This window comes from Trematomus bernacchii, unplaced genomic scaffold (genome assembly GCF_902827165.1).
Source record: "Trematomus bernacchii unplaced genomic scaffold, fTreBer1.1, whole genome shotgun sequence".
Classification (NCBI taxonomy): Eukaryota; Metazoa; Chordata; class Actinopteri; order Perciformes; family Nototheniidae; genus Trematomus; species Trematomus bernacchii.
The window spans coordinates 90,636-105,000 of NW_022987776.1; the positions used below are offsets into that span (position 1 = coordinate 90,636).

At 41.5% G+C, this 14,365-nt stretch overlaps 1 protein-coding gene across 1 annotated transcript in view; it reads right to left on the reverse strand.

Annotated features, from left to right (window-relative positions):
- Positions 1-8,123: 8,123 nt before the first annotated feature.
- The window catches only part of LOC117497124 (rho GTPase-activating protein 5-like), a 54,819-nt gene continuing 48,577 nt past the window's right edge, over positions 8,124-14,365 (reverse strand). Inside the window, exons 4-5 of the mRNA XM_034149025.1 lie at positions 14,270-14,365; positions 8,124-10,181 (exon numbers count right to left, since the gene is read on the reverse strand). The exon at positions 14,270-14,365 is cut by the window's right edge and continues 10 nt beyond it. Coding sequence (XP_034004916.1) covers positions 9,860-10,181; positions 14,270-14,365 — 418 coding nt within the window. The 3' untranslated portion in view covers positions 8,124-9,859. The remainder of the gene's footprint in view (positions 10,182-14,269) is intronic.

Consider the following 14,365-nt stretch of genomic DNA (forward strand, 5'->3'; position numbering starts at 1 on the left):
CAGTAATCAGGCAGAAAGTGGACCAATAAGAATGCAATTGTGGCTTTGGTCAATTCACTTTTTGATTTAAGAAAGTTGAGAGCATTTGAAGGTTTATTGTCAGAAAAAATACAAGAACGACGTAATATAATATAAAATATGTGAATGTTAGAAAAAGGAAAATAAGTACTAATTAATAAAAGGATTTATTAATTAGATGACACACTTGTACAGCTCTTGCTCCTTTAATTTAAAATTAATCTCCAATAAAAGTGCTGTGGTTTTAGTGAAGTGCAGTTCAGACTTTGACCACAAGATGGCGCCATGTACCTTCTCAACATCTCCTGAAACTGTTCAAATGAACTTCTATCACTATTATACATTTTATTTATCTCAATACAAGTCCAAACTGTGAGTTATTCTATTGTACTTTAATATTCTCCACAATACACACACATACATACACACACACGTTTTTTTCTTTGTTAAAACTCAAAATCCACCAGGAACTATATCTGCTAAATAAATTAGGTAAAGTAAAAAAATACAACACGCACCTTTGAAGTTAGGTGGAGTAAATGTAGAGGGTCAGTACTTCAAAGGTGTACATTAGTATAGTCATTGAGTAAATGTAAAAAGAAATTAGTGTACCAAAGTACAATTTCGCTTTTACCCGTGTACTTATTCTACTGTTTTTACTATTGTTTGTTATTACTTTGGAGCAGGGTTGTCAAACTCACGGCCCGGGGGCCAAATCCGGCCCGCGACTTCATTTCATGCGGCCCCACAAGAGCTCTGAAAGAATATGTTTATTATACGGTAGGTTACATGCCGATTTACAGAAGCACATTGCCCATAAACTACATGTCCCACAATGCATCTCAAATTTGACTTTTTTTCTCAGAATGTGGCTTTTCTTTTTAAATCATTTTGTGACATGCTCACTGAAGAGACTTGCAGTTATTTGCCCTAGACTTCTGCTTTCAGACGTAGTTAATTATGAAGTTATTACCCTATCAGATAATAATCCAATGCAGAGGCAATACTGTAATATAATACATTATTTGATATATATTAAATATTTATATATGTATTTATATATAGTCCTAAAGTTACAACCGGACCTTTGAGTGCAACCATAACGCCAGGGGCGGACTGGCCATCGGGACGTTCGGGACGAATCCCGATGGGCCGGCACTGAAGTGGGCCGGTCGGACGAGGTGGGCCGGTCGGATCAGTCACTAGCATAAATAAATAAATGAAATGCTTTGACAATAAATACATAACAATATTTCATCTGTGGAAGCCGTGGTGCTGTAAAAAGGCCGACCAATCATCTGAGCCGGCCTGGGGCAGATGATCAGATGGCCTTATCTCGTGCCCTCATTGGTCATGTGCGCGTTCGTGTGTGTTGGAGGAGGGGCTCTGTGAGGAAGTCTGAAGGAAGGGGCAGATTTGTTTCAGTTGTGTATTTTCAAATTCTAGCGCACTCGAGCTGCTTTCTCCATTCTTACCGACCCTAGCTTTAACAAGATGATGCATGGTCTGAAAACAAGAGCCTATATCTCACTGCAGTGTTACTCCTGAAGTTATTGTGTCTGATATCAGGAGTAGAGACATATTCTGACTAGATGTTAGACTAATATACTGGGCAAGATTTAGAGTTTTTGTAGTGTATGTTTTAATTGAGTTGTTTCTTATAAGCCATTAAAGGTTTTAACACCTTCACACAAGTTTAATATTCCTTTGAAGGTAATATTTGACCACTAATTGCTAGCAAAATGTGTTTAAGTACTACTGACATTTATATTAAAGGTCACCTATTGTGCAAAATCCACTTCTTCATGTCTCTTCTACATCAACATGTGTCCCCTCTTCTTCATGTCTCTTCTACATCAACATGTGTCCCCTCTTCTTCATGTCTCTTCTACATCAACATGTGTCCCCTCTTCTTCATGTCTCTTCTACATCAACATGTGTCCCCTCTTCTTCAGCCCGTTCTCATGTCTTCAAATGTCCCTCCTCGACTCCCCTCCTCGACTCCTATCCTCGAGACTTAGTCCCGCCCACAGGAGATGCGATCGGAGGAGCCGAGGAGGGGAACCGAGGAGAGAGGAGGGGAAGCAACAGGCGGTTAGAGAAATGAGAACTCCTCTCCTCTGAGCGGTCATTTAAAAGAGACGTCCATTAATGATGACAGGAGGCACAGCAGCCCTCTGTCTGATGGACAGATGTGTTCATGACCACTTATATATTTACTTTTAATTCATTCACAGTGCGGTATAATGAGACAATAACAGGCTACAGATGCGGACAGACACACAGAGACACACACACACACAGACACACACATATATGTATATATTTATATAAATATATACAATTTCAGAATCAAACAGAGCACTCTCATAATAACGTAACACTATCAGAGACTGGATATATCCCCCCCCCCCTCTCCCCTCTCTGGTCGCTACAATGAGGGAAATAAATGACGGGCCAAAAGTTTTATTTACAAGTATTACAAGTAAGCAGAGGACACCAAACCAACTGAGACCTGTCTGTCCGCTGCATCTACACACACACTGTACCACACACACCTACACCACACACACACACACACACACACACACACACACACTGTACCACACACACGCACCTACAGCTCCTAAAGCATATCATCAGGCTACAGCCGTTGTGTATTTTATTATGTGAAGCACTAAATGGTTTTAGAAAAATATCGACTTTGTTTGTAGATATCTACTAAACTAAAGCAAATAAAGAGAGTAGGCCTGTTATACTGAGTGATATATATTATACACACTGCTCTGCTTTCTGCACGGACCTCACAGCTGTTCTCACTGTAAACATCGCGTCGCGATGAAAACAGTTAATAAAATAATATCCAGGGGATGCATGCAGAGCTGTCATTGGCTGAGATCAGTCCGGCCATGCGTCTCGACTCTTTTGAAACATCACTGTTGACGGAAATGCATCCACGAAGGAGCCGTGGAGGACCCATCAGTGTATCCTCGGTTAGAGCTCCTCCAGAGAGCCTCCTCGACGCTCGATGCTCGGTCCTCGATGTGCATTTCGAGAAATGAGATGTCCTTCAACATGGCGCGCTAAAATTCATTTCCGGGTCACTACCGGAGGACCGAGGAGTCGAGGAGTCGAGGAGGGACATTTGATGACATGAGAAAGGGCCTTCATGTCTCTTCTACATCAACATGTGTCCCCTCTTCTTCATGTCTCTTCTTCATCAACATGTGTCCCCTCTTCTTCATGTCTCTTCTACATCAACATGTGTCCCCTCTTCTTCATGTCTCTTCTACATCAACATGTGTCCCCTCTTCTTCATGTCTCTTCTACATCAACATGTGTCCCCTCTTCTTCATGTCTCTTCTACATCAACATGTGTCCCCTCTTCTTCATGTCTCTTCTTCATCAACATGTGTCCCCTCTTCTTCATGTCTCTTCTTCATCAACATGTGTCCCCTCTTCTTCATGTCTCTTCTACATCAACATGTGTCCCCTCTTCTTCATGTCTCTTCTTCATCAACATGTGTCCCCTCTTCTTCATGTCTCTTCTTCATCAACATGTGTCCCCTCTTCTTCATGTCTCTTCTTCAATCAACATGTGTCCCCCTCTTCTTCATGTCTCTTCTACATCAACATGTGTCCCCTCTCTTTCATGTCTCTTCTACATCAACATGTGTCCCCTCTTCTTCATGTCTCTTCTTCATCAACATGTGTCCCCTCTTCTTCATGTCTCTTCTCATCAACATGTGTCCCCTCTTCTTCATGTCTCTTTCTACATCAAACATGTGTCCCCTCTTCTTCATGTCTCTTCTTCATCAACATGTGTCCCCTCTTCTTCATGTCTCTTCTTCATCAACATGTGTCCCCTCTTCTTCATGTCTCTTCTTCATCAACATGTGTCCCCCTCTTCTTCATGTCTCTTCTTCATCAACATGTGTCCCCTCTTCTTCATGTCTCTTCTACATTCAACATGTGTCCCCTCTTCTTCATGTCTCTTCTTCATCAACATGTGTCCCCTCTTCTTCATGTCTCTTCTTCATCAACATGTGTCCCCCTGTTCTTCATGTCTCTTCTTCATCAACATGTGTCCCCTCTTCTTCATGTCTCTTCTACATCAACATGTGTCCCCTCTTCTTCATGTCTCTTCTTCATCAACATGTGTCCCCTCTTCTTCATGTCTCTTCTTCATCAACATGTGTCCCCTCTTCTTCATGTCTCTTCTTCATCAACATGTGTCCCCTCTGTGGAAAGAGACTCTGAAAGTTTCAGGAACAAAGATTCTCTCTCTTTTTGATCCATTTCTATAAAAACCTGTCTGAAAATGAGCTGATCAGATTTTGGCCACTTGATGATGTCATAACGATGTATTGTCTTGTGTAACCATTAGCCAATCAGCAACCAAGGTAACCCCCCCCCCACCTTATCACCTGAATCTCCTCCTAGAGCACTATTGAGTTCTTTGTAACCAAATCTCTCTCAGAGGGGCGTGGGGAGGGGCTCCTTATTTTCATCTAAAGTAACAGACAGAGAATCAGCACTTTGGAAACAGGGCTGAAACAGAGGGGATTATGGGTAATGCTGCAATGATCTGTTTGGTGTTTCAGCCAATCAGAGACAGGCTCTGGATATATCTGAGAGCTGTAATATATTGATGTAAAACAGTATGATAGGGGACCTTTAATACTAAATAAAGGTGTATTCATTAACTCATCAAAATCATTATAAAAGTCAAAAGGAAGAAATAAAACACACGCAGGAATTTTTGGAAAAAAAGAAACTTTATTTGGAAACATTATGGAGGAGAAACAGAAAAGAAAAACTTGTTTTAGACTTTTTTCATTTCTGAAAATCATTTTTATTTACTATAATACACAGCTGTTTGTACACCGGTGCGACTGATGAGGTCGTATCAACAGGATGATAACACAGTCGATTGATTGATGAGAAAAACTACAGACGAACAGCTTAATCTTTTATTATCTAGCAGCTGCTGAGACCCCCCCCCCCCCACTCCCTCCCTCCCCAAAATAAAAAAAAAATAAAAAAGCGTAGATCAGGACGCTTTTGGCCACGTTCCATTTCCCCCATTCGCTCCCTTCCATGTGCCCTTCAGTCCAACGTCACCTTAAAATGGGCTTTTGGCTTCGTTCCATTCTGAATATTTATCCCCTTTAACGCTAACCCCTAACCCTCTCATTCACAACTCAAAGAGCGTCCCATTCCAGACACGAGTCTCCTTCAAAGTGTCCTTTTAAAAAGGTCCCTAAATCAGATTTGTTTCGATGTTCAGAGACAGGACTTTGGCCGCATTCCATTTCGCTTCCATACGACCTTGTCTCTTAAATTAAGATTCAAATAGATGATGCTTTTCTAACCTCTAGAGTTGTTGGAATTGTAAGAAAAAGGGGTTTAAATGTACAATTATTCATATTAAGTTCTTTAAATACCTTGTTTTGTCCGATTTACAATCCAAATATCTCCTTTAGAAGTATTACAACATGAGGAATAATCCAATATTAGTGATTTGGAACCACATTTGACTCCATAGTGTACTGTAGTGGTCAAAAATACACAACATTTTAAGCTGGTAAAACTACTTTGGGAAAATAAAACATGTTTTTTAAATAAAACTGGTTTAAAATGGAGTGGATTTTAAAAGTAAGTTAAGTAACATAAAAAAATGCCCTTTTTATGTTATTGTTGTGACTTTGTAAGTTAATAATTTATTGATTGATACTTAATTGGTTTGTTTTTTATCCTAAAAGTCAGAAATATTCCTAAAGGTTAATAAAAAAACGTTGAATCTCAAAATATTAATTCCCTCCTGACGTTTTCTGGGTTCACATTTCAGTCATCCAATAAAAAAGCTGACCGACTTCAAGGACACAGGAGACACACATCAGAAATGGGACGCACCCCGAGTCGACATTATCGTATAATTGGAATCCTCCCGGTCGCTGACGTTCATCGAAAACACTTTGAGTCGTTTTGCTGATTTTTAAACAAAAGCTTTCCTCCCTCACATACACTTAAGACACTAGCAGAGCAATGCATTCTGGGTATAACGAACCACTCATCGGATTAATTTTCTTTTGCAAGTTACTAAAAGAGTGTTCAATTATGAATGAAGGGCTTTTAATCTGGTGATCAGACGGTCACCGTAAATCACTGTGAGTGCAGATATTCTTATGATTCTATTAAACTGAGCGAGACATTAAGAAAGTGAGTCACACATACATTTTAACGGGTATTGGTTCAAGAAATTCAGCATTAAAAGGTGTTTTTAGTGAAATATTTCAGACGGTTTGGCAGCAGTCGTTAGTAGAAACCTTTAAGATGTAACCTCAAGGTGTCTGCACTCGTTTAAAACAGTGTTTAAAAGTGATTAAAAAGACTCTTCTGTGCATCTGGATTAAATATCATTCCTTCGATCGCCTGAGATTGAAAATAAATACACATTGAGGTTGTTTTGAAACCAAAAACAATGTTTAATTCACACCGTCTCCCTATAGAAGCGTACTTTAGTGTGTGAACGTGAGCATGTAGACGACTGACATCAAAAGGATGGAAGATTGGAGCTTTCCTGGTGTTTCTTTATCACTATTTAAATCCTCGTTAACGCTGAATTGTTTTCGTGTGGAGCCCCCCTGCTGTGTCCTGATTAAAAGACTCAATTAACTGAACATTAATTGATTAGAAGTGTGCCAATTGGAAACTCCACTTCCTCTATAATTAGCTCCAAATTACCAGAGAGGAGGAGGAAGAGTTCAGATCCTTTAATCAGGTAAAACCTACACCGTAAGAAAGACTAGATATGTGTTAATATGCAGGTAGGTACATTTAGTTGAAATGTCGCGATAGGTGGCATGAAATACTCAAGTGAAGTAACTCAAAAGTGTACTCGAGTACTTCTACTATTGCATATAATAAAGCCCTACACTGGGGGCCCTACACTGGGGGCCCCTCGAACCAGCTTTCATCCCCATCAGTGGCGCCCCAACACACTCCCTCCCCTCCCCTCCCCCCCCGGAGCGGAGCAAGGCAACGAAACTTAAATTAAGAAGCAGCATTTTACGGCGCGCTATGCATGGGGCCGCCTTGAGGGGGGTTCCCGACATGTCGTTGCAGTAAATTAAAGGGTGTTTCATGTTGTCGTTGCTGTGGACCTTCTTAAACTACCTTCTTTGGGGCCCCCTTCTGGTCCGGAGCCCCAAGCAGTTTCTTACTGCGCGCTATGCATGGGGCCGCCTTGAGGGGGTTTCCCGACATGTCGTTGCAGTAAATTAAAGGGTGTTTCATGTTGTCGTTGCTGTGGACCTTCTTAATCTACCTTCTTTGGGGGCCCCCTTCTGGTCCGGAGCCCCAAGCAGTTTCTTACTGCGCGCTATGCATGGGGCCGCCTTGAGGGGGTTTCCCGACATGTCGTTGCAGTAAATTAAAGGGTGTTTCATGTTGTCGTTGCTGTGGACCTTCTTAATCTACCTTCTTTGGGGGCCCCCCTTCTGGTCCGGGGGCCCCAAGCTGTTGCCTGTCTACTGTGACCGTGCTTTAATGATATTTCTACTCATACAAAATGACACTTTACTGGAAAGGGAAAAGCCAAAAAAAGGCCTTTTTTTTTTTAATTGAAATTAATCAGACATTGAAACTATGGATTTGTGTCACAGATTCATATTTTTAGGTAAAACGTTGTGAATTGTTTGCAGCAGGTGGGATGTGTTTATCCAGATGGACAGAAGAGTGTTTGAAGTGAACTAAGTCAGTGAATTAAAGTTAATCTCAACTCTAACGATTTCTCTCTCTCTCAGCCTCAAAGTGTCATCGATGAAGAAAGGGACGAGGGATTCCTTTCTCTTTCAGACGACACACACACACACACACACACACACACACACACACACACACACACACACACACACACACACACACACACACACACACACACACACACACACACACACACACACACACACAACACACACACACACACACACACACACACACACACACACACACACACACACACACACACACACACACACACACACACACACACACACACACACACACACACACCACACACACACCACACACACACACACACACACACACACACACACACACACACACACACACACACACACACACACACACACACACACAAATATGAGTATAGCTTCTGACAGATTATACAGCCCAGTACCCCGCGGTATTTCACTAAATCAGTCTGCTGCTGATATATTTATATATATATTTATACTTATATATAATTCTTTCCTCTATTTAGGGAAAACTATTCGACATATAACCAAAAATATGATATTAAAGAGTGGATTTCTTGCATGACGGAGAAGAAACAAATGCAATAAAAACTCCTCGTGAGAGTCTCTCTGTGGAAATGTTACCCTTAAACCAAAACCAAAAGATTCAGATAAAATAAATCTGAAGTTATTCTTTTTTTTTTTTATATATCTCACTAAGTGGCAAAAAAACAGAGACATGCACATTTTTAGTTTCCAACAAAGCAACAGAAGGTAGAAATGAAGACGATTAGAGCGTCAAACACGGGAAGACGCCTCGGAAAAGATCCAGAATGCATTGCGACGTAGTGGTTTCCTCGCTGAGAGTTAGACGCTCGAAGGAGACGAGAGCGTCAGCTGGAGGTTTGAGGTGAAGTCCGTTAAGTCTTTCGTACGGAGTGTAACGAGTTTCTTAAATTCCCTCCTGATCCCCACACACACACACACACACACACACACACACACACACACACACACACACACACACACACACACACACACACAGGGTAGACATCACAAAACATGTTTAAAAAAAAAAGCAAATGATACAAAAAATAACATAATCAGACATGAGTGGGACTTTGACAGAAATCGTGCATGTGCTGTTATGTCCGTTAAGAGGGTCAAAGTTCATGAAGAAGGGGGGAGGGATTATTCCGTTTTTTCTAGTATTTAAAACCCTCAAAATAATCCAACAACTCGTTATGTTTTCAGTTCACAAATCCAACTGGTTGTTGTGACGTTCTGTCCTCTGACGGGTGTTCGGTGTTGGAAGAAGGTTCCTGAGCCGAAGTGTCTGTAAGTTAGTCGGTCAAATATCGAATCAGTCGGCGTTCATTTTGGAGTTGCAGTCGTTAAGTTTGAACTTCCCTTTTCTGTTGTTTGGGGGGGGGGTTTAAGCGGGGTTTGGTCAGTGTGCTATTCCATCAGGGTGAAGGTAAAAGGGGGGGAATCTTTATTAGTAAATCCAGGTAAGACCCTGCTAAAGAGTTGTCTATGTGCCGAAGCCTTTATATTCAGTCTCGTAAAAGGGTGGAAAAAATTAGTTCCAAAAAAACGGTGACGTCCGATTGTCTCGAATCCGGGATTTAACAGATCTCACGGATTAGTTTTAATCCAACAAACGGTCTCTCAAAGCTCATTCACCTCCATGACAAACAGAAGCACTTAATGGACTGCGTTTCCCAGCATGCTCTCTGTTAAGATGAGCGCGTCCAAAAAAGGAAAAAACTATAAAAAAACGTAACGTCCGATCGTCTCTAATCTGGAAGTTTAACACACCTCACAGATGACGTTTTAATCCAACAAACGGTCCATGTGTCTCGTTCACCTCGATGACAAACAGACGCAACAATTGGACTGCAATTCCCAGCATGCCTTCTGTTAGATGAGGGCGTCCAAAAAACTAAAAGAACGTGACGTCCGGTCGTCTCGAAAACCTCACAGATGACTTTTAAATCCAACAAACGGTCCCATGTGTCTCGTTCACCTCCTTGACAGACAGACAAACTCACGGACTGCGTTTCCCAGCATGCTCTCTGTTACATGAGCGCGTCGGGGTGCAGCGTGTGCTGGATCTGCTGCGGCTGCATGGGGGGAGGCAGCTGCAGAGGAAGAAGGGCCTCCACCATGTTGTGGCAGTGATGAGGAGGAGGCGTTCCTTCGTTGCTGGAACTTTCCGCCATTTCTCCGCCGTGGAAGAAGTACTCGCTCTGCACGATGAACGCCTCGATGACCGCCTGGTTCAGCTTCGTGGTGGAGAGCGTCTCCTTGTTCTCGAAGTCGGGGCGCATCAGCGTCGGCCAGAAACAGATGGAGAGGTTGTCCGCCGTCATGAGGGTGCACTTATTGTGCTGGCTCACCCTGTGGGGGGGGGAAGGGGAGGAAGTGTTGAGAAAATTAATAATAATAACAATACATGACACTTTTGGCGCATTTCCACTACAGGGGTTTTGGCTCGGCTCGGCTCGGCTCGGCTCGCACTTTTTTGCTTTTCCACTAGGGGTAGTACCGGCTCACTGGTACTTTTTTCCAGTCGAGGTTCCAAGCGAGCTGAAAATATGCGAAACTAGTGACGTAAAACACTGCCGACCGCTGATTGGTCCGAGAGAATCGTCATTGCGCGAGACAGTCCCCAAGCGTCGCATAAGCTACCGTCAGCAAGTATTTTTTAATTTCAACAAAGTATTTTTAATTTAAACAAATCCATAAAGAAATGGCAGCACAAAAAAGCACGCTGTGGTCGTAGGACGAGGTGGTACGTGTTTGCTAACGCCATGTTCTTTGCTTGAAAGCGTTGTGTCCCTATCTATTGCAAAGCTCACTTCTAACACTACTACCCCTCGTTACTAACTGTAATGGAAACGCAGCTTAAAGTGAGCCGAACCCAGCCATGGCGAGCCGCGCTAAAACCTGTAGTCAAAATAGTAATAATAATAATAATACATGACACTTAAACAGGGTATATGCAGGAATCCTGAAGTCAAATGTAAAACCTTTTAAGACCTTTTTTAAGACCCTTTCCATACATTTTAAGACCTCATCGCCACTTTGAGTTTTAACCGGTTACCTTGGCGACACACTTGCCCTCACATTGACTATATACAGTATTGATTGTCCTTCCTCCTTATCTTCCAACCATTTGGACGCAGACTTGCATTTCCCCATAACCATGTTGTTTAACAACCGGCGTAAACGGACCTTCGCGCGCTATCAAGCAGTGAGCGTGCGATGTCCTGTTCAGATGACGTCAAACCCAACGGGATGCCATAAATAAACTACACAGAATCACACTACACACCTACGCAATGATTACATTCAGGCACACTGTAGAATACAACCTCTTTGGACAATTCATATACTTATTGAAAACAAGCTACAAAATGTAATACCTTGGGAAATGCCGTTTAATACTTTTTAATAGCCTTAATTTACGCTAAATTGATTTATCAACTTGTAATACTTTGTAAGACCCCGCGGACACCCTGATATATAGCGCTTTTATAAAAACTCCAAGGCAAGGCACCTTTCAACACAAGACAATTCAAAGTGCTTTACAAAAATGAAAGACATTAAGAGAACAATATTATAATAATACTTTGCTTTTTAATGACTGTTTTGAAATGCCATTTTCTTAATGTCTTTCATTTTTGTGAAGCACTTTGAATTGCCTTGTGTTGAAAGGTGCTGTATAAATAAACTTGCCTTGCCTTTGGGCATTAACCCTTTAAGCCCTGAGCCTGTTTTTCAGGTCTCAGGCTCGAAAATGACATTCCCAGAACAAATGACCATATCTTCCCTTCTTCTAAAAGGGGTAAATTAATAATCTTTATTCTCAAAGTAATGATAAACCTGTGAGTTGGATGTAGAAAAGTCAGAATCAATATAGATTTTTTTCATTTTAAAGAAAATTCAGATTGAACATAGTAAAAAACTGTAAATTATAGTGTCCGTCCAAAAATTATTTTTTACTTATAGTGAAAACTACCCTTGGATGATGGGTTAGTAGACTAAAAGCTTTAGGAATCCAAAGTACAACATATAATAAGTACCCTGTATGACGATTGATGCAAAACAAGTGACATTTGACCATTTTAGAGAGGTTTAGCAAAAAGAAAACACTTCTGGGGTCATTTGGGTGGATTTTCCATATCTCTGGCCCCCCTCGTTCGATTTTGATGGTTGACACCTCTTTCTGACCGTTAGAGCCAATAGAATCGAGGGGAAGTTCCTAAAATCCATCTAAACATTACCGATTGGTGAATGAGTGCTGCGCAGCCAGAATGCCCCGGAACCGGAAGCTGTGATACCCTCTGGTGGCTACCATTAGCAGCTAATTTAAAATCTCCGTTTTTTGACATAAAAATGTTATGATGGATCAGGAATCATTTCAAAGTGACACATTGGATTAACCTTCAGCGGCGTTTTTATCGTTTTACTGTTATTGAGTTATCTATGTACCTAGATGTGTTTATTTTTGTTATGTATGCGACACGCAACATTAGTAAACTCCCCTGAAACTATTTCATATTCAAATCTACTGTATTTTAATGTTAGACATTACAGAAAAATCATTAAAATAAAAGCCTGTATTTTTCTGCCTCTCTTTTAACACCTTTAAATGGGCGCTAATTCAAACTGAAGTCAATGTTTTACACAGGTTAAATAAACACCATTTGTTAACCGTTACGATGAGCTGACTGTTCAGATTAAATCACAGACTGATGCAGTGTGACATTATGATTAGAGTCGCCATTTATTACATCTTCAAAGGATTCCTCTGGTCAGTGACAGCTGTCATTACATCCTGTCTCTGTGCAGCTGGAGGAGGGAAGGAAAGCACTGTGTCAGAGGAGAGGTAGGCCTATGTTAGGGCTGTGCAATTAATCGTATTTTAATCTCGAAATAAAACGATTATTATTTTTATTTAAAAAAAAATATATATATATATTTTTTATTTTTTTATTGGTTTTTCAGTTGAATTATACTTAAAGTTCAGGGTAATCAACTGTTAAAAACATACTGTTCAAATTTCTTTTTCAATAAATGGATGTTTTCAAAGTAAATGGATAATCGTTTTTAATAATCGTGATATCAATTATTGACCAAAATAATCGTGATTATGATTTTTGCCATAATCGCACAGCCCTAGCCTATGTCTAAAGAAATCTCATTTGCAAAAGAACTGTACCAGATATTTCCATACAACTTCTGGTTAGTGTTCAATAGCACCCTAGACAATTCAGTAATGGCATATTTTTTAAGGGTTTTTCTGATAAATGAGAGAAAAGTGATGGAGTCCTTTGTTCCTATCACCAAAAAGTACAATTTCCATCTAAAGGCCCAGACACACCGGACCGATTTCGGCCGTCGATGAGCGTCGTGTCGCCCTACTCAGATTGGTGTGTCCAAAGGCTGTCGGTCAAATAAATCACTCTGATTGGCTGTTCAGCTAGCGTGTCTTGTTCTACCTCGGGTAGGGGTATCTCACAGTCTGAGGGCCCTTAACCGTTGTAACACAGCTCAATGACTCCATGTCAAAAGTGTCTTTTCTTGCGTTTTATATCAAATTCAAAGAGGACAGGTAACGTTTTAGATGCTAGATTCGCTCTCACTAGGTAGTAATTAATGACTGTTTCTTTCTTGGACCTGAAGATGTTCAACTTGTTTGTTTGTTTATTCTTTCTTGAGGCTTTCTTGTTGTTATTTGTAACAGAATCAGGCTTTAATTTGTCGCTTTATAATCAGACGTCTAGATGTTTCAGAGCAAAGTTCAGTTTTCTCAGGAATAATTCAACAGACAGTCGTGACTGCAGTTCATACGACAGCTTCTGCAAACTGTGTGTGTGTGTGTGTGTGTGTGTGTGTGTGTGTGTGTGAGAGTGTGTGAGTGTGTGAGTGTGTGAGTGTGAGTGTGTGTGGGTGTGTGAGTGTGGAGAGTGTGTGTGTGAGTGTGTGAGTGTGTGTGTGTGTGTGTGAGTGTGGTGTGAGTGAGTGTGTGTGGTGGTGAGGTGTGTGTGGTGTGGTGTGCGTGTGCGTGTGTGTGTGTGTGTGTGTGTGTGTGAGTGTGTGCGTGTGTGTGTTGCGTGTGTGTGTGCGAGTGTGTGTGTGCGTGTGTGTGTGTGTGTGTGTGTGCGAGTGTGAGCGTGCGTGTGCGCGTGCGTGTGCGCGTGCGTGTGAGTGAGTGTGAGTGTGAGTGTGTGTGAGTGTGAGTGTGAGTGTGTGTGTGTGTGTGTGTGTGTGTGTGTCAGCTCGATGTACAAACTGCAAACGTCCCGATGTGTTTGACAGCAGCTTTTAGGATGAAGTGAAGAAGCTGCGGTGTGTTCACTGTCATCGCAGGGAAACGTACATTTGAACGTCGAAAGGGTTTAGCTCCCACACACACACTGACTGTAGAGTGTGTGTGTGTGTGTGAGTGTGTGTGTGTGTGTTCTGGCGTCATGTCTTACCTGTTGAGGTGTGTGATGATGAACTTGAACACCTGGTAGTTGACAGAAGGAAACTTCTTCACGATCTCATGAAGAACTTGCAGACGCTCGATGTAG